This window comes from Clarias gariepinus, chromosome 25, assembly GCF_024256425.1.
Source record: "Clarias gariepinus isolate MV-2021 ecotype Netherlands chromosome 25, CGAR_prim_01v2, whole genome shotgun sequence".
NCBI lineage: Eukaryota > Metazoa > Chordata > Actinopteri > Siluriformes > Clariidae > Clarias > Clarias gariepinus.
In genome coordinates this window covers 23,707,007-23,732,605 of record NC_071124.1, presented here as the reverse complement: position 1 = coordinate 23,732,605, position 25,599 = coordinate 23,707,007, and the positions used below count along the sequence as shown (strand labels likewise).

At 38.3% G+C, this 25,599-nt stretch overlaps 3 protein-coding genes and 1 long non-coding RNA gene across 4 annotated transcripts; all 4 read right to left on the bottom strand.

Moving 5' to 3' along the window:
• Positions 1-6: 6 nt before the first annotated feature.
• mtf2 (metal response element binding transcription factor 2) lies at positions 7-13,429 on the bottom strand. The gene is made up of 15 exons (XM_053486145.1): positions 13,250-13,429; positions 11,437-11,638; positions 11,167-11,248; positions 9,487-9,579; positions 8,952-9,052; positions 8,705-8,853; positions 7,954-8,049; positions 6,507-6,575; positions 6,279-6,402; positions 6,106-6,173; positions 5,822-5,992; positions 5,214-5,316; positions 3,694-3,752; positions 3,490-3,588; positions 7-3,337 (listed from the first exon to the last, which is right to left on the bottom strand). Exons 1-15 carry the CDS (start codon positions 13,252-13,254, stop codon positions 2,959-2,961), a joined length of 1,800 nt encoding a protein of 599 aa, XP_053342120.1. The 5' UTR covers positions 13,255-13,429; the 3' UTR covers positions 7-2,958.
• A 2,351-nt stretch (positions 13,430-15,780) lies between these two features.
• On the bottom strand, positions 15,781-17,475 carry LOC128512732 (uncharacterized). The gene is made up of 5 exons (XR_008356320.1): positions 17,226-17,475; positions 16,785-16,910; positions 16,496-16,546; positions 16,061-16,262; positions 15,781-15,943 (listed from the first exon to the last, which is right to left on the bottom strand). It is a non-coding gene; the product is annotated as an uncharacterized LOC128512732 (long non-coding RNA).
• A 19-nt stretch (positions 17,476-17,494) lies between these two features.
• LOC128512886 (repetitive organellar protein-like) lies at positions 17,495-20,743 on the bottom strand. The gene is made up of 5 exons (XM_053486373.1): positions 20,685-20,743; positions 20,148-20,224; positions 19,219-19,896; positions 18,777-18,953; positions 17,495-17,524 (listed from the first exon to the last, which is right to left on the bottom strand). Exons 2-5 carry the CDS (start codon positions 20,172-20,174, stop codon positions 17,495-17,497), a joined length of 912 nt encoding a protein of 303 aa, XP_053342348.1. The 5' UTR covers positions 20,175-20,224; positions 20,685-20,743.
• Positions 20,744-22,985: 2,242 nt separating this feature from the next.
• LOC128513320 (mitochondrial import inner membrane translocase subunit Tim23-like) lies at positions 22,986-23,789 on the bottom strand. The gene has a single exon (XM_053487056.1). The coding sequence runs from the start codon at positions 23,675-23,677 to the stop codon at positions 23,105-23,107; it is 573 nt and encodes a 190-aa protein (XP_053343031.1). The 5' UTR covers positions 23,678-23,789; the 3' UTR covers positions 22,986-23,104.
• Positions 23,790-25,599: the final 1,810 nt, after the last annotated feature.

Here is a 25,599-nt window from a genome sequence, read left to right as displayed (position 1 = left end):
GAGTTTATTCTTTGGCTACAGAAGCCTGCTCAAAGCCAGTAAAAAAAAAAAAAAAAAAAAAAATCAAAGCGAAGCTGCATGGATGTAGTACTGGTACACCAAGTAAGAAACATTTCATACACATCATATACTGAAATTAAAGAGGTATCAGTGTTGAGATTGAGAAAAACAATAATTAAAAACCTTGCCTTAGACCAAAAACCTGCGGCGGTACAGTCAGCGCTCAGAGACTAGTGGCTCAATAACACTTTATAAAAAAAAAAAATTTAAGTAAAAAAAAAAAAACCAAAAAAAACGCAGGGCATTCATGATCGAAACAAAATTACAGTCCAAACTGAACAGAACAAGGTCTCAGAATTTTAGCCATTAATGCTTAACGAAAAACAAACCAGGGGCCCCCAGGGGGTCCTCAAAATAACCAAGGACTCCTACTGGGCGTGGCACATTTAATAAAGAAAAACTCCACGTTGATGTTTAAACTGTAATATTTATAATGAGTTTAGTGATGATTGCTGCTGATTGGTTGGTGTGTGTTCGTTAGCAGAGGCTGTGTGTGGCACTGATGTCACTGTGTTTTTATTGCTAGCGCAGGTACAGTGATGTTTAAAGAAGAAAAGAGTACGCACTTCTTACGTCACTCGAGTGAGCGACGTTGCTAATGGTGTAGGAGCGGAGGCGGCGGTGCAAACGCAGGAATCAAACGAATTTCCACAATTTATTAGCAAAAATTTGAAAGCGGATCTGTTCGAACAGAGAGTGAAGACGAGGAGGTGAGTGTGTGCACGCGGGTGAAAAACTGCACCTGCACAGCACACGAATGTGGGGAATGGAGAAAAGATAAAGTCTTATTATGACACAAAGCTCACGTGTTAACTTTAAAGATTGACATGTGGGTCGATCGGGGTGGAGTTTTCCTTTAACACATCTTACAGGGTTTTTATTATATTCCATCTGCCCCCCACCCCCACCCCAAAAGATGCAATAATACACAGCACAAGACCTTAAAACTACAAAAAGGAAATAATAATAATAAAAAAAAGCCTGAGAGTTGTAAAAAAAATATTGCGCTTTTGTTTCCTGAAGTGGACAAACAGATAAAAAAAAAGAAAGAAATATTTTAAAACATCAAGTTGCATAGGACGAAAACAAAATGGCACGAGAAACTAGGAAAAAACAATATTTTTTTACTTGTCAGTGTGCATACTTTACATGGAACGGAAATTCTCTAAAGTTAGGTTTAACTTAGCATCCCGGAAATAAACGACTCTGTATGCAACATGAAGGAAGATTAGTCTGAGGCTGACGTGTAAAACTAAAAAAAAAAAAAAATCTCTGATCGCAGTAACCAAGGCTTTTCCCCGCCATCCCCTCCCCGCCACAAAAAATACAAATAAAAAGATTTAATGCTAATAATGTCAACATCTCAACTTTAACCTGTCCAAACGCAACCTGGACGATAAACGGACGTGCAATCGAAGTTTAGTTTAGAAAAAAAAATAATTTTATTCATGTTTTAAGAAAGAAAGAAGAAACAAGTGCCCTACTGAAGTAAAAAAAAAAAGAAAAACAAAATAATTTTCTTAAAAACGTATAAAAGCTCAAAAAAATACCTCAAATCTGCAGCAGCATACAGCATTGGATTATTTTTGTTTTGTTTTTTTGTTTGATTGATTGTTTTTTTTTTAGGTGACGCCAGCACATCAGGAGCCGAGATGTCTATGGAGACATTTTGGCACTAAAGAACATGTTTAAAGTTTACACACACCCTCCTCGATTTCCGCTACTTTCTCATGCGTTGTTTTCGAAAAATACTTGTTTGTAAAAATTCAGAAAGTCTCCTCAGATCGGTCATGTCTGATTCTAATGTGTTTTTCATTCCTGTTCATCATCTATACTACATTTTCCTGTATGGGGTTGTGGGGGGGCCTGGAGTCTAACCCAGGAGACTTGGAGAACGAGGCAGCGTACACTCTGGAGAGGGTTGCCAATCAATCGCAAGGCACAAAAACACTCACTACGGGCAAGTTGGGAACGCCGATTAGTCCATTCTGCGCGTCTTTGGAATGTGGGAGGAAACCGTGTGGGAATCTAACCCTTGACCCTGGAAGATGCGAGGTCACAGTGTTACCCACATGGCCACCGTGCCACCACAAGTTTTTTTTTTTTTTTTTTCTTTCTTTCCACCCCGTCTCTAAATTTTAACGTAAAAATCCGTTCCTCTTTACTAAGTGGAAGAACTTCGTTTGTTGTATCCGACCTCGTGTTTTTTTTTTAATCCCGTATAGATCACTAAGAAAATGAAACGCTTGAAAGGAAGAAGTAGAGCAGATCCCCGAGGGCGTAGAACAACATACCGCCAGTCCGATTTGTTAAAGCTACCCGAAGTCGAAGCTCATATGAGGCCGAGGCCATTATGCGTAAACTTAAGGTTTATGTGTAACTGTAACTGTTCCTCGAGTTAAACAGGCCACGCCCCCGCGCGAGACGAACACGCGCTATGTGGAACAGTGTCGGAATACTGCACTGATTCTGGGGGAATCTGAAGTGTGATGTGCGCCCCCTGTGTGTGACATCAAACATTTACAAGGCAGGTTTTTTTTTTCTTTCTTTTTCTTCTTTCATATTTTAAAGAAATGTAAAGTTAAAGAGGCACAGTTTAATCATTCTCTCTATCTGTTTTTCTTTCAATCCAACCACCAGAGCGACTAGCAAAAAGAGCTGAAGAGTGTGAAACTGAATGGCACATTATGTGTGTGTGTGTGTGTGTGTGTGTGTGTGTGTTCAGTGAGCTCTGGAGATTATCACACCCTCCCTCTGGACTTACATTCTGCACATAACTAACACTTCTCATCTCTCCATACCAAACAGCACAGTGCTGACATATGTGTGTGTGTGTGTGTGTGTGTGTGTGTGTGTGTGTGTGTGTGTGCGCGCGTGTTTTTCTATTTGTGTGGAAGTTCAGGAGGCGGTGACGCCCTCCCACTCCACCAGGTACTGCACTTTGCCGTCTTCGGTTACGCGACGCGCCAGGACGCGGTACTTCTCACCGCACGCCATACGCCCGGCGGCGCCGAAGTAGCTGCTGATGGAGCTCCTGAGGAGGCTGAGCTGAGCGCTCGAGTCCAGGCCCTGCGTGATGGAGGCGGGAGGGAAGCGGGAGAGCGGCGTCGGAGACGGCATGAGCGCGGCAACCGGAGCGGGCGTAAGCTCGGCCTGCAGCGGGGGAAGAGGGAGAGGAGGAATCTCGGGGTTGGGCGGCTGCAGCGCTCGTCTCGGACGTCCACGCCCTCTTTTCACCGGGGGCGGAGGCACCGCTGTCCTGCTGGAGCTGCTGAGACTGAAAGGGGGAAAAAAAATAATTAAAATGTACAACTAGAATCAGAAACTTTCAGACTGCAAACGCTGCCTAACGAGGGCGTGATTACTTTTAGACAGTGTGCTGATCACACTGTCGTTCGGATCTTCACCCGGAGATGAGAGGGGCGTTACCTGGATACGCTGGTTGAGGTAGTTTCGCTCATAGTGGTGGCACTGACAGAGTCGGCGTCTGAGGTACTCGATGACGGCGCTGACTTTTCGGATTTGATGCTGCTCGGGAAACAAGCGCGACATGACGTGCGTTACGGTGACATCGGAGTTAGAGTTACATCATCTCCAAGATAGAAATACGTTTTTTTGTTTTTTTTTAACTACCTCTTAGACGCTGTCACGCCCAGGGAGTTGTTCTCTGCAGTCGGGAACTTCAGGTGATTCTACGAGAGAGAAAAGGAAAAAAGGTGTGTGTAATGAAATGCCGAAGAAACATCATTTATACTTTTTCAAACTGCATTTCATTTGGACAGAAAAGCAATAAACATTTAGGTAAAATTTTTTTATAATTAATAGATTAATGATAATTACACACACACAAAAAAAAACGTACCTGTTAAGAATGGACATTGTCGCAGAGAATCTTTACAGAATTAAAATAGAATATGGAGAAAAATTTGAATGTACGGTATTGTGTATAAATAAGTTAAATAAAATTTTATTTGTCATATACAGTTACACACAGTACGATGCAACGAAATGCTTATACGACCGCTGATGACCTAAAAAATAAGAAAACTTTCAATATGAATATAAAGTATGAAATTTTACAAATGTAGAAAAAATAACTAAATAAAACAAAAACATTTAGCTGCTTAAAAAAAATCCATTATGTACAAATAATAAAAAAAATTAATTGCAATGAAATTAGGATAGAGAAACCATGTAGTCATGAGCGAGACGATGTGCAAGTTCACAGTTCAAAAGTTCCATGGTGTGCAAAATGTGCGCTAATACGAGTGTGTGATGTGCTTCGTAATGAGCGACGAGATTGTTTTGTGTGAGAAAGCAGTATAGAGTCCTATGTGGCGATCATGTCCTATGATGTCATCGATCATTAGAATCACCACCATCAACGTTCTCAGTTTGTCCCTGATGAGCAAGTCGAGGGCGATAGGTAGGAACCTCCAGGGGAAACCAGACTCTACAGGGGAACACACCCTGGTTTGGGTGATATAGTCAATCTATTGGAGAAATGCAGCCTAGTGAAGGCTTGGGGAAAATAAAAACTGTCGATACGTCATTATCGATACTTACTGCAAGTGGCGATTCAATCCGCATTGAAAAATGTCAGATTTTGTTAAACAAACTTAGCAAATACAGGGGAAACACGGCATACAAATTCAATCCTTGAAGTCCTTGAAGTAACAAAAAAAAAATTATATAAAAAAATCAATCATATTGCAATAAGAAGTTTACCTTAAGGAATTAGGTAAGATGCAGATAATCCGTTCTAGCCACCAAAAAAAAAGAAAAATCACATTGAACGCATGCTGAAGGCAACACTGGTTGTGGGTTTAAAAAAAAAAAAAAAAAAAGCTTTCTCTGACTAAAAAGAAAAAGACATATGCGCAATTTACTCTAAAAATGAGATACAGTATAAATAAAGAATTAACAAAACAAACCCATATCACAATTTCTTCTGCCTCATTTAATTAAAAACTTCCAATAACTCAAATTACAAGCTGGAAACTTCACTCTGATTCGCTGCGGACCAAAAAAAATAAAATGTGGAAAAATGTGTTCTCAACATGAGCAACACGAGCGTGTGTGTGTGTGTGTGTGTGTGTGTGTACACCTGTAGAAATCTGCAGTATATTTCCTGACGAGTCGTTAAATCTCACCTGTGCCAGAAGCTCCTCTGATCGTCTCAGCTTGGCCAGCGTCTCTAACGAGTATGAGCGATGCTTCCTCTTCCCCTTCTTCGCCACTCCGTTGGTGACCGCACTAAACAAAACAAAAAGAGGGTCCTCCTGTTACAGGACACTGTCTTGCTCTAGAGTGGACAGAATATTTTTACAATTCCCCACTGCCGTTAAAACCATTTGACTCTAATGTCTCAAACAAATTTAGATCACCGGCGACGATAGGTTAGGGGGCGTCTAGACATCCGTGTACGATTCCACAAAGATTAAAATCGTCAAAGGGTACTGCAGTGTTAAAGTACAGCACGGACACAATATTTATCTACTCATTATAGCACTTACACTAATAAACAATGTAAAATTATCCAAGATAATTTGTTCTAAGATAATGATAAATCTAATCGGTGTCATCAGAAAGTTGTCTAGTTACTTTCTAGGAATGAAACATTAAATGTCTTTAGTGACTCCGGTGATTTCTAGTGAGCTCACTAAGACGATTATGTTTTGTGTTGAACAGGCCACGCCCACAAAAGACAAACGGTCATATCTGCTAGTATGGAGGCGTGCTGATGAGGACGTGTGCTTACCTGTGGAGATAAGGCGGCTTCATGGACTTCCTGCCTTTAATCTTAATTTCGTGCGAGGCTTGTTCCTGCTCCCAGTCCGACGGCAGCTCAGAGTTCTGGGGGCCCGGAGGGAAGCGGATCCGTAACCCGAACAGGTGTTTCTTCTTCTTGATCTCCTTCCCAGACATGAACCTGAAACCCAAAACCTCAATGTCAACCTGTACATACTACACACACACACACACACACACACACACACAGTACTGTATAAAAAAATCATATATAACATCCGGAAGGGGACTCACATGGTCGGGTTGCTATTAAGTGCTTCCAGGATTCGTTCATACCGCTCTGATCTGGGGGTGTCCGCGAGCTGCAAGGAGGGGGGGGAGATACGAAAAGGGATGCTCAATAGCTTTCATTGGGACAGAGCGTACGTTAGACAAAATGAGATGAGATGAGATGAGACGAGACGAACCTCCCCGAGCTGAAGCCTGTCCCAGTTCTCGTTAATAAAAGCCATAAGCTCGAGTTCGGAGTCAAAATATTTTTTTTTGTGAATAACGCTCAGATTGTAGAGGCTGAGGTGTGCAACGTCTACCCTATAGATACACATGTAATAATAACATTTAAAAAACAAACAAACAGTCATTTATTCATTTATAGCCAGTTTATTTCATTTGTATAATATTAAAGCAAAGTTTACCATCTTAAAGGCAGGCGTTTGAGGTACTCTGGTCCACTACTGCAAACTGAACAAATAAACTGATAAAACCTGCAGAAAAAAAAAAATATATATATTTTTTTTTAATGCATGGTTTAGCGGCTTAAGATTTGCTTGTACAACTAAATAATTAAATAGCAATAAAATAAATAAAAGAATGAATATAAATAAAAGAATAAATATAAAACATAAAAAACATCTTTATTACTGCCAGGTTGATTTTAATTATTTAATTATTGTATTTATTTTATTATACCTTTTGTGATATTTCCTATCTTCCTATACCTTTTGTTTGTTCATTTCATTTTAATTTTCAATTTAACTTTTAATAATTTTTTATTACTACATAAAGCAATTAAGTTTTTGCTTTAATTTCATTAAAATTCAATAATTATACAAATTATATAAGAATATATTTCCTTGATATAATTTAATATAACATTATTTAATTAAATATACTTCATTTTACCAAATGATATTTTTATTAATACAGCGTAACCTTGTATTCCAAAACACTCGTACACCAAAGCAAATCTTCCCATAAGAAATGATGGAAACTCAAATTATTAGTTCCACAGGCCATAAAAATAAATACATAAAAATACAAAATATACAGTACAAATAAAACAAATTAACCTGCACTTTACCTTTAAATAAACTAAAAATAAATCCAGACAAATCAGTGTTTCCGTTTATGCGTGCAGGCACCGTGTGTGTTTGGGACTGTCGTTACCTGTGTGTGTCGTTACCTGTATCACATGCATGATACTCGGTACCCGTAAACCAAGAGTAGCTTATTTTTACAGTCAAAATTTATTAAAAATCTTTGATCGTCTTGCTGAACACTCACAAACCACGTTACTCGCAATCCGAGGTTTCACTGTAAATATAAATATTTTTAAATTAAATGATTAAGCTATTTTGGTAGGTTTAGGTTATTTTTTTTTACATTTATTTTATTTAGCTATTTGGTTTTTTTTATTAAATTAGATAGAATTTTTATAAAATTTAGTTTTTACACAATCTAAAGAATAATTTTAATATTAAAATATTGTATTTTTATGATCATCACCTAATATTTGTTTCTTACTTACTTTTAGTTCACAGTGTACATAAAAGTGCCGAATGTTATCATTAGGATTTTTTTAATGTATTTTTTCATTTATTGCTTTATATTTTTATATGTGAAACGTTATATGCTTTAAAATTTGTGCATCATTTTCCCCTATTATTATATATTTTTACTTTAATAAACAACTTATTTTCAACATTTTAGGTGCATGGAATTTATAAACAAAATGTATTAAATGTATTTGTATTAATTATATTAATTAAATTATTATTATTATTAATAATAATAATAATAATAATAATAAAGAAGAAGGCAGATGTGGTATGAAAATCTTGTCCATTTATGTCTCAGTTATACCTGTCTCCGTTGAGCATGGGCCGCTGTAAGCACTGGATGCATGCTTCATGAAACCACTGCCTACACCGGTTACACTGCAGCATTTTCAGATACCACCTGAGGAAGAGAACACACAGTGATTAGCCAGAACAAAAGAGAGTAATCTCTTTACTCAGACGCAGCTACAGGATCCATATTTTTCAGTAACAGGAGAAGAACTGCATGAAGGTGTGATGGTCAGGTGCGCACATACTTTTGATCATGTACACATATACAGGGTGTCCTAAAGGTCTTTATACATAGGAATAAAAAGGGGATCATCTGGTTAATACATTAATATTAGAATCTCATCATTTTCTCCTGTCATGGTAAACCTATTTTCTCTGCACGTTTGCCCCACATGGGAGTAACATCATAACATTGGGGAAGGAAATTTTGCCCCTGTTCCTGTTCATGAGAACAAACACCGGTCTTGAAACTGTCTTTTATTGTTTTTTTCACCCACCGGATGAGAAAGGAGCTCTGATTGGATCACATTTCACATGCAGTTAAGCAACCAACCAATCATAAGACGACTGAATTCTTGTAACCAATCATAATGCAGAAGGCGGGATTTATAAGGAAAGATAGAAAAACCTGACTTTTAAATAAAAAATAAAAAAAAAGAAGAAGAAGAAGAAGAATACAGGTTTTTAGAACTGGGCATCACAGAGACCAGTTCTCCAGACCTTGTGCGCGTGCGTGCATGTTTGTGTGTGTACAGTGCACTCACTCTCCAGGCCCTCCGCAGTAACAGTAGCACTGCTGGATGTTGGTTTTATGGCCTTGGTCCCACAGCAGCTCCTCCAGGGAATACGGCAGCGACTGCTTCATCTCCTGCAGCGCTTTGGCGTTCGGCCCTTTTTTCAGCGCGCCACCTCTCTAAAATTACAAAACAACAAAATAAACAAAACCATCGCCAGCATAAGACGAACGAAAAGTAGTGCATTGTGTGCAAAAAAAAATTATAAACGGCAAACCTTTGTGGTTGTGGCAAAAACACACTCTCGGCAGAGCCATTTATCGTCAGACGCGATGACGCTCGCGTCGATGACGGGCGCGTGGCACAGCTGGTGGTATCCTGCACGAGGGTTTGTGAACAAAGACAAAATGGTTAAATAAATGTGACTATCACAGCGCTGTTAAATTCTCCACTCTGACTGTCCAACTAATTTTCTAGAACGGTGGCTGTGACGGTAGCATCGCTTCCAAGCGCAGGTTTTATATCATTGGTTCTATGGTAACCGATCATTCGTAGGTGAGCCTTTTTGATGATCCTTCTTAATTGATATTGATTATAGATGAATAAAACTTAGTGGAGAGAGAGAGAGAGAGGGACTGAGAATGACCGTTTATAACTGCCAAAATTTTGAATTTAACATTTTAATTTTAATTTAATTACAACAAATTATAAACACACCCGAATACATCAAGGATATAAAGAGTTGACCGCTTGTGTGTGTGTGTGTGTGTGATAAAGACAGACTTTCCATGTGTGTGTGTGTTTGTTCGTACCTTGTCCACACTTGTCACAGATGACTATTTCGTTGGGCGGTTCTGAGCTTTCATTCTGGCATATGGTGCAGAGCATCTCCTCTCCACTGTCTCCTGGAAAACACACACACACACACATACCCCCAACATCATCATCATCTCCTCCTACCTATGCCTCAGTGAACATTGTTTTTCCAGCATGTACTCAGAATCAGAAATGAGATCAGAATGTGTAACGTGCGTCTTTGGGAAACATGGGGAGGGGGCTGGTTTCCTTAAAATAACTGAACATTTTAAAACAGGAAGACATAAAAAGGAGGGGTGAGTGTGTGTGTGTGTGTGTGTGTGTGTGTGTGTGTGTGTGTGTGTGTGTATGCGTGTGTAAGACCCTGCTGCAGGTGTGTCACGCACTGAGATCATAATCAGGGGTTTGGCATTTTAATTTGGGTTCAATTCCATGTTATTAAAACATAAAATATTATAGAAGAAAATTATATGGAGATAACAGTTCATCTCTGATTTGTTTTGTTTTTTTGCCATCATGGTAAAAGAATGGTTTTTAGATCCTAATTAAGATATAGCGCACTCCAAGTTATTGTCCCAGACTTACGATGGGATTACGTCCTGATAGACAGATCATACATTTTGATAACAGTCGACCCCTGAAATTTGCAGGGTTATGTTTTTAGAGGACCCACGAATTGTGTCCTCAAAAAAAAAAAAAAAAAAAAGGGAATTTTTAAATGTGGTAAATAGAAAGACTATAAATACACATTTCTATAATTTAAACTTTAATTATGCTTCCCAATTTCATTTCAAACTCAGATAAATACAGAAACCCTGCAACAAAAAAAACAATATAAAAGGTAAACCTTTATACTGCACAGTACAGTACTGCTGCGTCTCCCACAGTGCTAGAATGTAAAATACCCCTGTACTGTATGTACTGTAACGCATGTCTGCACATTTTCTTTGGTATCAGTACTTTAGGTTAAATACGGTAATAATTTACCAGCCCAAGCCGCATTCTTTTCCTCTACGGTCGCTTTGTTCTCTCTACAGCGCTGAAAACTACATAACTTTAGTTAATATGGAAGTTAACTAAACTTATGTTAATATTTAGGTTACAAAATTTGTAAATTATATATTTTTATATAATATATATTTTATATTAATATATTTTCCTGTATGAAAACTGAAAAATTACTAAAAACTGGAAAAAAAAAAAAAAAAAGACAAAAAAGTTTGCTGGATATTTCCACGAAATTGCGGGAGGTTCTCAGCGAATAATTATTAGTTCGGTTCTGAGGAAAAATCTGCAAACGACTGAGGCCGCGAACCTTGAAACACGACTTTGCGGGGATCAACTGTAGTCTTGAAAATTTTATTTAATCCTGCAGACCTAAAATACGGACGATCATTGCTTAGCTTAACCGAGTTTAAACCTGCTCAGAACACTTACATTAGGCTAGACTTGGGTGCGACACTGATCAACAATACGCGCTGTAGAATATCAATCATACTTTCTCTCACAGGTGAAAAAAAACAAACAAAAAAAACATCACTATGCGCTATATACAATCCAAACGTCCCTGATATGATCACCGGTTTCACCCATGACCCCCATGTCTTTACCCCTTGACCCTCACGTAAATGTAATAACCCCCAGGACAGGGCTTAAGCAACTCTGTGCAGTCTCACCTGTCTGAATGTCCTTCCAAAGAACCCAAGATTTCGACTGGTCTTCAAAAACCACAAAACAGCAATGCTTCTGTTTGTTTATCTGCACAAACAAATATCATCCATAAAAGTCAGAACATTTAACAACATTAAGCAGACTTCCAGTTAACGTGACAACATTGATTCCTGTTTTTTTTTTTTTTTTGCTCCCATACCAAAGCAAACGTTTATTAAGTAATTGTGTCTTTGCTTGTCCCTCCCCCCAAAATACTTTTACTTTTTAAGCATCACCTTCGTGATTGTCCCCAGGTAAAACAAGCCATCGGACCAGCGAGCTAGAACATCCTGGCCCTCCTCAAACTTATTTGCGAGCTTCTCCGTGTCGCCCTGCCCATTTCTGAGCGAGAGTTTGGACAAGGACACGGGAGACTCGTCTTGGCGATGGGACGGAGACTTGCGATGGGAGATCGGACTGGTTACGACCGTTGAGTCTCTGTAAGGAAAAAGTAAATGAATAAAGATTTTTAAATTGTAAATTATTTATAACATAATTCATTACTTAAATACTCGGGCTGTTAGATCAGGATAAGCGGTGTGACGAAGCGGTGTGACGAAGCGGTGTGACGAGACGCACAGGGTCTAAGACCTCAACAGCAAAAACAGGTTGGTCACATGTTTTAATGAAAAGCATTGTTTATATATATATTTTTTTTTTTTTTTTTTTTTTTTAATATATATATATATATATATATATATATATATATATATAGTTTATAAAAAACTGAACTGAACATAAAAGCTATATAGTTTAAACATTTAGCTTAAAAAACGCAAAAACAAAAATGGCATGTTTATCAAAGCACCTTTTTAACTATTGAGGTGCATACGAAGAAAAACAACGACGACCCGATGCAAGATATTAGTTGACCACCATAAATACAGAAGATGTTCGAGTCAAACCGAGACTTTTGATAACAGTACACAGTTCTGAATGTAAAACCTTACTTTATTTTTCTATATAATCCACTGCTACACTAACGCACTTATCCCAGTGTTTCACTAGTGCTTGGACCCTGTCAAAGGCAGAAAGTCCTCTTAGTACGCTGGAGCCATGATCGTCAGAAACTCCAGCCTCCCAGGAACTCATTTAATGGTGTTTCCAAACACAGCTTCGGGGACGAGATCCTTTAACGTGCGAGTGGTGCCAATGAACAAGTGTGTGCACAGTTCTCACAGACAGATGTGCAGAACAAAAAGTGACATCATCGACACAGTTGTCTGTCTATTTTCAAGGATCAGGCGCTGAACATTTTGGATGTACGACATCCCTTTAAAACATTTTAAATGTTTTTAGCCGCGTCATCGCCGGACTGTGCTTGACGTCTTCTGTAAACAGTTTAACACCTTCAGCCAAGTCTCGGATTGACTTGAACACTCGCGGCGAGTGATTTTTGCACAACTATGTCGCCTATACAACTGTTATACATGCCTTTTATAAAAGGATACTAAACTATATGCATGTACACATATTTTTTTTATTTAATTGATCGAATAGAAAATTACAGGAATTAATTGTCATGCACGCACTTCAAATGTATATTATTATATTTAAAGCATTATGTATGGATCGGATATTTATGAATTAAACAGAAAATTATAGTTTTTTTTTGTCCAGATAGATAAGTGTGTCTAAGTTCAATCATAAAAATGAATAATAATAATAATAATAATAAATAATAATAATAATAGTGTGTTTTAGACTAAATAAACACTGAGGGAAAGAATAGCTTAAATATACACCAATTTTATTGATTTTTATTGTTTAATAAGATGGTTCAAGGCTAAATTTAATATATCATACATTTAATGTGTAGCTGTAACTTATTGTTTGTGAGAAATAATTAAAAACATTATTTATTTTCATTTATATGTAATTATGATGATTTTCCTGATGATGAGGAGTGTAAAGTCACATTTTCTGCTTAATTTTTTAAATAAAGGAAATACCTCTCTCTCTCTCACACACACACACACACTCTCTCTCTATCTCTCTCTCTTACACACACACACACACACACACTCCCCCATTCAAATCCACTCTTACCTCATTCGGCCACTTCCAGCGCTTAAAATGCCTCATATACAGTAAAAGCCCGCGCTAGCCCGGCCGGGTGTACCCGCTGCTCCGCTGCTCCGCTCCCGCAGGCTCTCTCTCAGCTCCGCGCCGCGCCAAACGATTTTCAAAATACCCCAAACGAGTGTTTTTCTCTCTTCAGCCTCGCCATTTTGGTTTCCCGCTGAGACGCGATGCATTCTGGGAAAGCACGAACCCGTCCGTGGCGTTTTTTCTTGACACCACCCGTTTTAAAAAATAAACCCGCCCTTTGTTGCACCGCCCCTTGATTCAATTCACGCGCTGCAATTGGTCAGTGTCCAACGCTCGCGAAAACATTCCTCTCCGCGATTGGTCAGCCTAGGAAGGCTCGCGCAGGAATTCCGCTATATACTAAACACACACGCACACACACACATACATAACACACACACACACACACACACATATATATATATATATATATATATATATATATATCCATATCCAGTAGAGATGGAAAGTTCGAATCATTTTAGTGAATCGGTTCTTTTTTTCAAAATGAACGAATCCTTTTTTTGAGTCATTTAGTTCATTTTGTTCTTTTCATAGGAAATAAAATAAAATGTTGCATTTTCAATAGATAGCCCTTCAATACGTCTACATACACAAAGTTTGGCTATAGTTCCAGTAATGTATTACAATGCAGCTAAAGACATATTATAATGAACCGAATGAGTAGCTCACCTCTTATATCTTCTAATCCGAGTCGTTCGTTCTTTTAAATCAATTGCTTTTAAATCATAGCATCTATGGGAGTCACGTGACAAAAGAACGAACGACTCGAGTTGAAGACTTATTGAGAAAGAATCGCTCAATTCTTTTTTCTGTACATAACCTACTGGGGTTTCGCGATGATTTGCGAATGAATGAATGAATCACTCTCCAAGATACTCGTTCTTCTAAGTCAAAAATGAAGAAAAGAACAAATCGTTCATGAATGACCCATCACTAATATCCAGAAGTATTCTCTTTGCTTGCCTTTCTTTCACATGCATATGAACTTGAGTAACATTCAATTCTTAATCCCTAACATACTTAATCCGTCATTTTTAATTCTTAATATTATATCCATAGTGTTTCATATAACGTTGGCCCCCAACGTTATATTGGTGTTCATGGGAATTTGTGACCATACTTCCAAAAGCGCATTTGTGAGGTCAGACACTGATGTTGGACGTAAAGGCCTGGCTCACAGTCTCTGCTTTAATTCTTCCCAAAGGTTTGCAGTCATGTTGAAACTGGTGTGGGGTTGTGTTTCAGGAATGAGCTCGGCCGCTTAATTCCAGTGAAAGGACCTCTTAATGCGTCATCATACCCAGACATTTTAGAAAAATTTCATGCTCCCAACTTTGAGGGAACAGTTTGGGGAACGGCCGCCTCCTGTTCAAACATGAATAGCACCGTTGCACGGTTCATAAAGACATGGATGAGTGAGTTTGGTGTGGAAGAACTTGCCTGGCCTGCACATGAGTCCTGACCTCAACCCGATAGAACACCTTTGGGATGAATTAGAGCAGAGACTGCGAGCCAGGTCTTCTCGTCCAACATCAGTGTCTGACCTCACAAATAACCGTTGTGGGCCTACAGAGAGGAAGTGCGGAAGCTAACGGACTAATGTAAAGACAACAAACTGTCTCTGAATGTCGAGAAGACAAAGGAGATAGTTGTTGACTTTAGGAGGACACGGAGAGACCATTCTCCGCTGAGCATCAACGGCTCCTCTTTGGAGATCGTAGACAGCACCAAATTCCGGTGCTCACATCCAGACTGTGTAACAGATTTTTTCCACAAGCCAACTGTCTCCCCAATAAAAAGGGACTGGACTGATAAACACACACACACACACACACACACACACATTATCACTCAGATTAATTTAACTACCTCAAAACATTGCGACTGGACTGATAAATCAACACCCGCGCAAACACACTGATCAACACTATCCAACTATTGTACACACCAACCTGTAAATGCTCTTTTTCACAATATTCATCAATTGCTAATTTGCACAAATTATTTTTACCTTTGCTGCTACTTACAAGGAACTGTTTCTCCTTCCACTACTTTAACTCATCATCTCTTTACCACAAGTGTTGTCACTTTGTCGCTCTTGTTTGCACATTTTCACGTGCACTTTATGTTGTCTCTTTTGTACAAACGTAGATAGATCTCTGTTAACTTAAAATGTCAGTCTGTCTTTTCCCTGCTAGCCGGCTAATTAAGTCTTTAAGTTAGCTAGTTAGTTTCTGTTAATTTATGTTGTATGTAATATAAAAAATAGCGATGCAATGCTAACATTTTTTATTTGCATTTCCCAAAGTGCAAAGTTTCTGTAAATTTAATTAGCAATGGTAGCAAATAGCTAGTTTAACTACCGAAGTAATGAAACATGCTAACAATGCTGCTCGCTGTTCACATTATTAAAGTCAAATCGAGTCGCTCTTAAAAAGTTATGGCATCACATCCAGAGCCTCCTTTCCATTAGCTTCAGTAGCTTAATAATCTCTCAGTTACCATTTTATCATCTGCTTTTCTTTTGAAAAATACAAAGAACATTCATCTGGGTGAATTTTTTTTTATTAATATTTTTTATGCTCATTCACTTCCTGGACACAGCGGTAAAATCTTCTCATCCACTTCCTAGAGTACAAAAAAAGCACATGATATAAATGTCACCTGAAACGGCTTTGTTTTTAACAAACAGTGCTTGGACAAAAAAAAAAAAAAAAAAAAAAACCTTTTATATATGGACAATACCTGTTTAAATAAATCACGCAGGGATCTTTTTAAGTCTCCGTCTACGGCTCCTGCGCTGAGGCTGACTGTTTCGTTGGAGTTTGGGAAACTGCTTCTCTTTTTTCTTTTCCTTTTGAACACAATCAATTTTCTCATTTTCCTTAGCCGCATCCGCTCGTACTCGCCCTGCCCTCCTGCGCCGAGTTCGCTGTCGCACTGGAGTCTAAGAAAGAGCAAACACAAATCATCAAAAAATTATCATTATAATAATAAAATGGCTGGAATCAAATTAGCTAGGGATAAAAGTCACTGTAGCTATATTTAAAGCAGCACCGTACACGTTTCTTAACAATTTGTTGCAAGCTTTGGGTTTAGTTTTTACGAAATATTTGTGGAATCCCAAACACCTTAGACCATTTAAAGATAAAGAAAGTCCATTGTGTGTGCAGTGTGTACCGTGTCGATCTCCGGCTTGCAGTCTCCCCGTTCCTCGAAGCCACGCTTTTTCTGGGAGGAAATGAAACACAGATTCATTCTAACGTTTCTAAATTATAATAAATTAACAGGAAAAGCAACAGCAATAAAACAACAGCAACGAAATTAGAGTCATTTTAGAAAATGTTCAGTCATAATGCACTGTGTATTGTTTTTGCACTGAATCACTGGTGGGAACACATTAAACACACAACACACACACAGTGTGTTTCTCCAAGCAATACAATAAACAACGCATTAGAGGCTTCACCTCCAGCTCCAGGGTGGGTGTGGTTTCTGGAGATAACGAGGCTTCAATCAAGTCACTCCATTTAAGATTTGCAGGAAGCAGAGGTGCAGACAGTGGTCCATCGGCGGCGCCTCTATGGCTCCTTTCCTGAGAATGAGTATAGAAGAGAACAAACACAGGTTTAGTATAAGAAATCTAGTCCTGGACGCTATAAAACAATCGCCTGATTGGAACACTGTTGTTTGGAAAGACTAGTTAACTTAATCAGTCACATTAAGTGGAAATCCTGTAAAAACAAAGTCAACAGGTGATTTAGTTGAGATAAATTCTGAACTCAAACAATATGTGTGTGAATTTGAGAACGCTTGAAATCCCAAAAATGACATATTTCCTCCTCTGGACTACACAGATATGTCTTTTACACTCAGCAGCAGTTGTGTTGTAATAAAAAGAAAAGCTCACCCTAACGTCCTCGTCCTGAGACAAGGCGCTGTGATCCTCCTGCTTCTCTATCTCTTTCTCCTAAACGACAACCAGGGATCAGAAAAGGTTTAACTTAAATGTGAAATGCTCACTTCTGCAAAAGGCCAGTTCACTTTTATTAAAAACCTAGTTGTTAATGAATGCTGTGATATCATTGAAACTATCGTGTTCGGTGGTATGGTTATCCTGGCATCGATTATCCTGATTCAAGAGAGGAAGTAGCAGCCAAGTTGATGATGCAGCCTTGATCACTCGATCACCAGCAGGTGTGCAGACCTCTATAAAATCAGAGGTTTTAGCAATTTGCTGGTGTGGAACATTCAGGTGTGTTTTAACACAATGCCAATAATCTGGAAAAAAATCACATCATTCTGGAAAGGGTTATTAAACCATTTTCCCCCAAAATTTCCCCCTAATTAAGTTTTATACAATCTATCCGTGACATCACGAGCGGTGGGCGGAGTTATAGGGAGTTTGTTTTGTGAAGCGCCCTCTTTACCCGGGAATCAAACTCGCAATCTCCGGCTGATAGGACGAGCGCTTTACCACTGCACCACTGGGAGGCCATTAAACCATTTTCAAACAATTTGGAGTTCAACATGAGAAAGATTACTCACATGTAAAAAGCATTGAAGGTCAAGTCCAGTCTTCCGAGGGGTGGGCGCCCCAGCACATTCAGCCCAAAGTCAGACCATGCAATGCTCAGAAAATGAGAAAAGCTACATCTCAGACTCTACAGGCCTCACTTAGCATGTTAAATGGTAAAGTCAGAAAAAAAGCCTCTTCTGTCTAAAAGAACATGGGAGCACAACTGAGGTTCTCAAAACTACATCGAAGCAAACCACAAGACTTCTGGAACAATGTCCTGTGGACAAATAAGACTAAAATGAAGTTCTCTGGCCAGTGACATGTTTGCTAAAAACCAAACATAATTTCATTAGAAACACCTCTTAACCAGTCATACAGGAAAGAATTACTTAAAGGTGTGCTCTACAAGTTACCTGAATGCTTTTTTTTTTTTTTGGCCTAATTTTATGTGTTAAATAAATAATAGCATATATAAAATTATATATTGATGTTCGTGTCTGAGGTTGTATTTAGCTAATACTGAGACCCAGAATGATGAGATGATTTTAATTGTGCTTCAAACGTGGAATTAAAAGAAGGTGTACTAACTTTTATACACCTAAATGTTTTCTTTCTCCTTTGCTGCGAGGCCACTTTTACCATTTAGAGCCTGGAAAAATATGAAGTGAGAACAAATAGGCTTTCTACAGGATTGTTTCTTCTCAGGTAACCGTCATCCTTTCCTGGAGTTGCCTGTAATGGATTCCTGGTTTCATTTTCAATCTGATTCAGTAGATGAGTCAGTAGATTGGCCAGATCATCCAAGGGTTAGGGTTAGAGTTTCGTATTTTGTCTGTAATTTGGGATCTTGTTTTGTTCAAACATCATCCATCTGCTCCACCTTACATCACTCTATTCATGTTTACATTACGGGAGATTAAAAGCAAGGTTTTATTCACTCACCTTCCCAACTTTATTAGACCTGCTGTGGATGGTTAGCCGTTGTCTCTGCAACTTCTCCATGACGCCTTGCAGACTTTCCATTTGCTGCATCAGGTTGGCGTTCTTGAGCTTGAGCTGAGTGTTGGACTCCAGAGCATTCTGAGCATTCTCCTCAGCTTTAGCCAAGGCAACCTGGACCTGCAGGGACCAAAGGGTACTCGCTTTAATGGGTAGAGATGGAAATAAAGAAAGGAAGACATTGCTAAAGTGTAACAGGTGAGGTCCAAGCTGATAGAAGATACAATTCGTAACACTGTTGCATTCATTTCTAAGAAAAAATTGGCAGAGAAGTTCACAGTGCAATGTGATGCAAAATGAAATGTCAAATCAGCAATTAGCAGTGAGTAAGCACCTGGATAGAAAACATGCTGGACAGAAAAAGAATGCATTAATGTAAAAGTACCTTTTGTAACTCATCCCTCATCTCATTGTACTTCATTTCATCATGCTTCTCCTTCATCTTATGTTTATTCTTCATCTCATCATACTTCTGCTTTATCTTATCACATTTCTGCTTCATCTCATTATGATCATGCTTCTCTTTTATTTTATCATGCTTTTCCTTCACCTCATCATGCTTCCGCTTCATCTCATCATACTCCTCTTTTATCCCATCATGGTTTTTCTTCATCTCTTCATATTTCTCCTTTATCTCATTATGGTTTTTCTTCATCTCATCATGATTCTTCTCCATTTCATCTTGTTTTTTCTTCATTTTATCATGCTTCTGCTTCATCTCATCATGCTTTTTCTTCATCTCACCATGGTTTTTCTTAATCTCATCATTCTTCTGGTCCATAGCATTATATCTCTCCTTCATCTCATCATGTGTTTTCTTCATCTGTTTATATTTCTCCTTCATCTCATCATATTTCTCCTTCATTTCAACATGGTTTTTCTCATTATTCTTTTTTATCATCATCTCAGCATGGTATTTCTTCATCTGATTATTCTTTTGATTTATTACATCGTGGTTCTTCTTCATTTCATCATGCTCCTCCTTCATCTCATCATATTTCTTCTTTATCTCAGCATACTTCAGTTTTAGGATGCTGTGAGCCTGTCGTTCTTGCTCACATCCCTAAAATGTGGAAGAAAATATCTTAATGAGACCCAGTCCATTCATTCAGCCAACCATCCATCCAACCATTTAGGAACATTTGTAGTCCAACTAGGGACTGTGGAGGCCATTGTATTTATTCCCATTTTTACTACAATGTTAGGACCTCCGGTCAAAATTCAAACATTCAAACCGGTCTGTAATCTAGTACAAACTCTAACGCCGACTAACTGCTAGCTGATAAGTGCAAGTGATTGAGGTTTGATAAGTACCTCAGGGCTGAGGCTGTCCATCTGCATGTCCTGTTTTCTATCAGAAGATTGTGGAAAACCTAAAGAGCCTTCCTGTACTGGGTTTAAATGCAAAAGCAAAAACATCATGTAAGAATGCATGAGTCAGAGGAATTTCACACAAATCTCATCCAAGGCAATCTGTGGCATGTAACGCTGAAACAATCTGCAATATTGTTTTATTATTAGTATTACTATTTACAGCACAGCACTGCTGCTTCTCCTGAATCAGACAGTAATTTTCAGAAGGATTACATTAATGTCGGCTACCTGCTAGCTGATAAGTGAACTACTTTTAAGTGAAATACTTCTGATACTTCTAACTCATGCAGTAGGTGAGGTCCTCCATCTTTTCATCGTTCTCATTCATCCCATAATTTTTCTGCTCCATCTCATAAAGCATCTGCTTCATCTTATGGCACTCTATGGCTTATGGCTCTATGCTTAGTACTAACACTGTGTCTTAAAAATCAAGAGGAATCAAGGGGATTAGCCAGGCCCGCATGAAAAAAATACTACCTTTATGATCAGATTGCTCATCAGACGACAGGGTTACCAGCTCATCGTGTCCACGCTGACGGGCGTAAAGTCCAGCTGCCAGAGCTACAGCCCCGGCCACACACACCACCAACTTACTCATCATCAGCTTTTACAGAATGTACAAATAAACACATATATTTATACACATACATCTATATCTATATCTTTATCCACATAGAGAGAGTTTACTTTTACAGTAACATGAATAATACACAAGTTATTTTAGACTGAGTGAGAGGTAAAACTTGGTATGATGCTTTTTTTTCTTTTTTTTTTTTTTTTTTTACACATTTGGGGATAGCACGTAATAATCAAGCCAGATAATCAAACGTCACAAAAAAAAACTTCAAAAAGAAAAGAATTCCATTTTTAAAAGAAACATACCCTGGGAGGGTACATTTTACAATATACAATTTTTTTTACCATCCTGGATCTCTTTTTAACCTAAATAAGCTGTAATGTCAGTCTAAACTTCTAAAATTCTAGCCATTAACTTGGTCTGTCACTGGGTTGTGCGCAAACACCTTTAAAAAAAAAACATCAAAGGCCATCGCTGTAACATTGAATCTCTTTTGATCTCACAAGCTGACTCGGAGATTCGGGTATTCACTTGGAACTATCTTCACCGCTCGCGCGATTGCGCGCACTCTCATGACGCGTGTCCGTATCCAGACGGACCTGCTCCTCCGTATAGACAATAAACTCCTGTACTGATGCAACGCCGCGCTTTCCGTGATGTGTTGCGCGTCCTTGGAGACGCAGCTGTCAATCAAACACAGCCTAGGGCACCCGGCTAAACTTCACCTCCATCATCCGGACTGAGCACACACTGTCTTCTCAGATTGACGTGGACAGATTAGCTTCTCATGCATGGCGAGTGAGAGCTGGTCGTGCCAAGTAATTATCTTTGTTCAGCTGGTCCGATTTATGATAAAGAAGTTGAGTACAATCTGTTTTTATTCACAATTATATTTATTGGTTTTACATTATTTTATTTTATCAAACACAAGAGATAATCCAGGTGTTTATACAGTCATCATGAATTGCATAAAGGGTGTCCAGAACTCCTCGATTGTCTCCTTTTTTTACGTTAGTTTAAGAAAAAGGTTATCAAGTAAATTTCCCAGATCATTTGTGGTCCTTAAACGTCATGAGGCGGGGTACACCCTGGACAATCCATCGCAGGCCACACACAATACACACACTCACACACTACAGGCAAATTGGGAACGCTAATTAGCCTAATCTGCATGTCTTTGGACTGTGGAAGGAAACCAGGGTACCCAGAGGAAACCCATCAAGCACGGGGAGAACATGCAAACTCCATGCACAAAGGACGGGAATCAAACCCGGACCCTGGAGGTGCAAGGCGACAGTGCTAAACACTACACCACCGTGCCTACTAGTTTCCAATTAATTAAGAGATTTTAATTATGTAATACCATCATTTCCTGGTGACTTGTTCTTTTCCAAGCCATGTATTGTTTAAAGAACCTCTTTAAAGTTTATATAAAAATCACAATGCTCTGACGTGATCAGTAAGAATTTTCCATTGTTTAATAGAACTCCATGAAGACAAAACAGATTCATCAGGACAACTGAACCGAACAAGTTCCTCACTCATCGATGATCTTATCATCAGTTCTTAATTTGGCAATTTAGGAATTTTCCCCCATCCATTCTTCTTTGGCACTGTTTATCCTCTGTAGGTTTTCCGTGGTCCTAGAGCCCATGGAACTCTGGGCAGAAGGTCGGGGACACAATCATCATAGTGCCAACTCATGCCAGGGCACAACACATGCGGTATAGAATTAAGTGGTATAGATGATGAGTGAGTGAGTGTTTTTATGTGTTTATTAGTAGTAGGTGAAGTACCTTTGCTTTTTGCATTGCTTCTTGTTTTAGCAGTTTTCATCACAAGTGTCAGTTTATTTTTGGCAATAAACACACACACAAACACATACACACACACAGTATCAGTCAAAAGTTTGGACATAAGTTTTTTTTAATATAATATATGTACACTATTTTTTTCTAACCGTACCCCTCTACCCACCCCACAAAAAACAACAACAAACAAACAAACAAACAAACTAAACTAAACTAAAAAAAAAAGCCAATCAGCAGAAAAAGAAAAAAAGGAAAATAAATAAATAAATAAATTACATCAAACAGAAAAGGAAGCGAAGGAAGTATTGGAAACAAAGACTAAAAAAGTAACCTTATATTACAGATCTAATTGATCTGCATCTATATTCTCAAAAGTCCAACCCTTTATGGAATAACGAATCTTTTCTAGATGAAAAAAAATACAAGACCTCTTTAATCCAGTGAGTACCCACTGGTGGCGACGACTCCGTCCACTTAAACAGGATCAGTTCAAAGCTGTGTCTTTAAGGTTATCCCCAGGTGTTGTAGAGAGTGTATAATCCTGATATGGCTAATCCAATAACGCCTCCCCTGGCAGCACTTTTTAGTCCACCTGTGGATTTAACCATCATCCCTGTTAACGTTCCAGCAGCTACTGTGTTAACGGCATCTTCTGCTCCTCTGGCTTTTTCTATAGCGACACCAAACAGGCTGTACATCAGAGCTATCGATCCTAACGCGTTACCCCATGACGCCCCCTGCTGTTTGATCATGTTTACAATTTGTACATTTCTGGGTTTTCTCCATGTCATATCTCTGGTCTCCTTCAGGCCCTGACGAAGCCCGCTCAGCGATCCAAAGGCAGCTCCAGTCATGTAGGATCCTCCAATGGTGAAGAAGCTTAGCACTAAGCGTCCACGCGTTTCGTTTGCTCCAGTGAGTGATATGAATTCATCTGTATCCTGAAGAAGGTAGCGAGGGTCAATGTTGAGGTAGGGTGAGATCGGGTTCAATCCAGTCAGCGGTACTCCAGAATACGTAGCGGATCCACCACCGAAAATGCCACCGTTATAAACGCCTGATCCCGGATTGTTGTTGTCCATGGTCGCCACGATGATGGGACAAAGCAAACTAACCTGATGCTAGCTAAACCAACACGCTGTGCTGGGGGGGAACACTAAAAGACATTACGTGATGTAAATTTACTAAGATGCTCGTTAGACACTTCTTCGACAGTGTCGCTTTGCAGCACTTTCCAAAGACTTCAGCTTGCAAATGTGTCTGGTAAAGTCTACTGCATACTTTATCTTTTAAAAATAATAATATAAAATGAAATATTTTCTATTTCATGTGAGATTCGGTTAAAGACTGACGGTTAGCACGCACTGTGCTGCATTACTATGATGTCATTTTCAGTACTCAGTACTATTACATCACAACCAAGTGTCACAAAGTGCGCACGCGCATATGTGCCCTCAAAACCCTCTGCGTGCACAAACGCCTAAACTATATACTGACCCCTAGTGGTGAAAAGTAACAGCAGGCAGTATGTATATAGTAAAGCTACTTACTTTACAGGAAACAAATGATCAAATTTTATTTATTGGGTAATTAACAGTAAATTATAAGTTTTATTCATGAAATAAGTTTGGTTTGTGTGCTATTTGTATACATGCTCTAGATTTGTCCAAAATTATAGTGTTTCACAAAGCACCAAAATTCTAGCAGTGCCCCAAAGTATATTATGTATAATAATAAAAAAAGGTTAAAATAAATAAATAAATAAGAACTGTACATGGGTAGGACCCCAACCACTAGAACCCTGCTAATTCCTGTCCCTAACACTTCACATATCAAACCAACCCCCCTTGTTGACTGAGATGTGCCATGACTACATTTACAATAAAGCATAAAGTCCTACCCTAATTATGGAAGATATTATAGCATAACTTAAACATTTTAACTTATTATGGTTATACACTTACCCTCCACTTAATAAGGAACACCTCATTCATGCAGATACAAAAGAAGAGGTTCAGTTATTCTTTTCATCAATCATCAGAACAGGAAAAAGTCATATGCACATTGATGGTGAGTGTATTTATACACAAACTTGAAATAAATCATAAGTTTGTACTTTGGCGACACTTTATATAATATATGTTTGGAATCCGGGAAGGACTTTATGCTCATTCTGTACTTGATGAGCAAATAACGACAGTTCTAAATGCCACATAACTTGTAACTTTACAGAAATGAAATTTCCAAAATATATTTAAATAATTTATATATTTAGAAAAAGAAGAAGCCAGAGGCGATGGTGGTAAGGAACAAACTCCCCGAGATGACATGAGGAAGAAACCTTGAGATGAGCCAGACTTAAAAAGGAACCATCCTTATTTGGGTGATATCAGATTTTTAGGCAATTTCAGTCCTAAAACTGTAAATTCAGTACAATCCTAAAATCTGTAATTAAATAAAGGTATTATTTTGTAATAACTTATGCCAGTTTTTATCCTAATTAAATGCAATTTAAAGGTGCTGTATTGAGTTTTTAAATAATTATATGTCAGTTACAAAAACACTTGGTTATTAAACAAGTAATAAACAATGTTTTCAAAAAAATAAATATGATTTAAATATAGATTTTAATGTCCGATGGTGTTGACAAAAATCCTGTCATGGTTTTTATTTGTACAAAAATACTGATCATCAATATACAGTACAATATATTAAAGATTTTAGAAATAATGGATTTTTTAAATTTTGTCCCAGTTCTTCAGAATGACTGACTTATGAAATATACTGTATATACTTTCATATATGCCTTTTAAATGCCTTTTTTTTAAAGTATTTTTGCAGAAACATGTTAAATGGTTTAATGAAAAAAGTAACAAACATCAAAAGGTTTTGCTGTGTTGGTGTAAAACATTTAATGATGTAATGATTCATTTCATTTTCATTTCACGATTCATGCATTTAAAACTTATGTCCTGAAGTAGGTGGGTCATCTCTTTGTGATGTA

Bases quoted from the DNA above. Each gene is read 5' to 3' on its own strand.
- mtf2 (XM_053486145.1), bottom strand. The intron at 5,317-5,821 runs GTAAGCACACGT...TGTTTTGTTTAG, and splicing joins AAGCCGCCTTATCTCCACAG to TGCGGTCACCAACGGAGTGG. The intron at 3,338-3,489 runs GTAACGCCCCTC...TCCCCCTTTCAG, and splicing joins ACCTCAACCAGCGTATCCAG to TCTCAGCAGCTCCAGCAGGA.
- LOC128512886 (XM_053486373.1), bottom strand. From the start codon at position 20,174: ATGCAGATGGACAGCCTCAGCCCTGAG. The intron at 19,897-20,147 runs GTACTTATCAAA...TCCACATTTTAG, and splicing joins TGGACAGCCTCAGCCCTGAG to GGATGTGAGCAAGAACGACA. The intron at 18,954-19,218 runs GTACTTTTACAT...TGGTCCCTGCAG, and splicing joins TGAGGGATGAGTTACAAAAG to GTCCAGGTTGCCTTGGCTAA.
- LOC128513320 (XM_053487056.1), bottom strand. From the start codon at position 23,677: ATGGACAACAACAATCCGGGATCAGGCGTTTATAACGGTGGCATTTTC.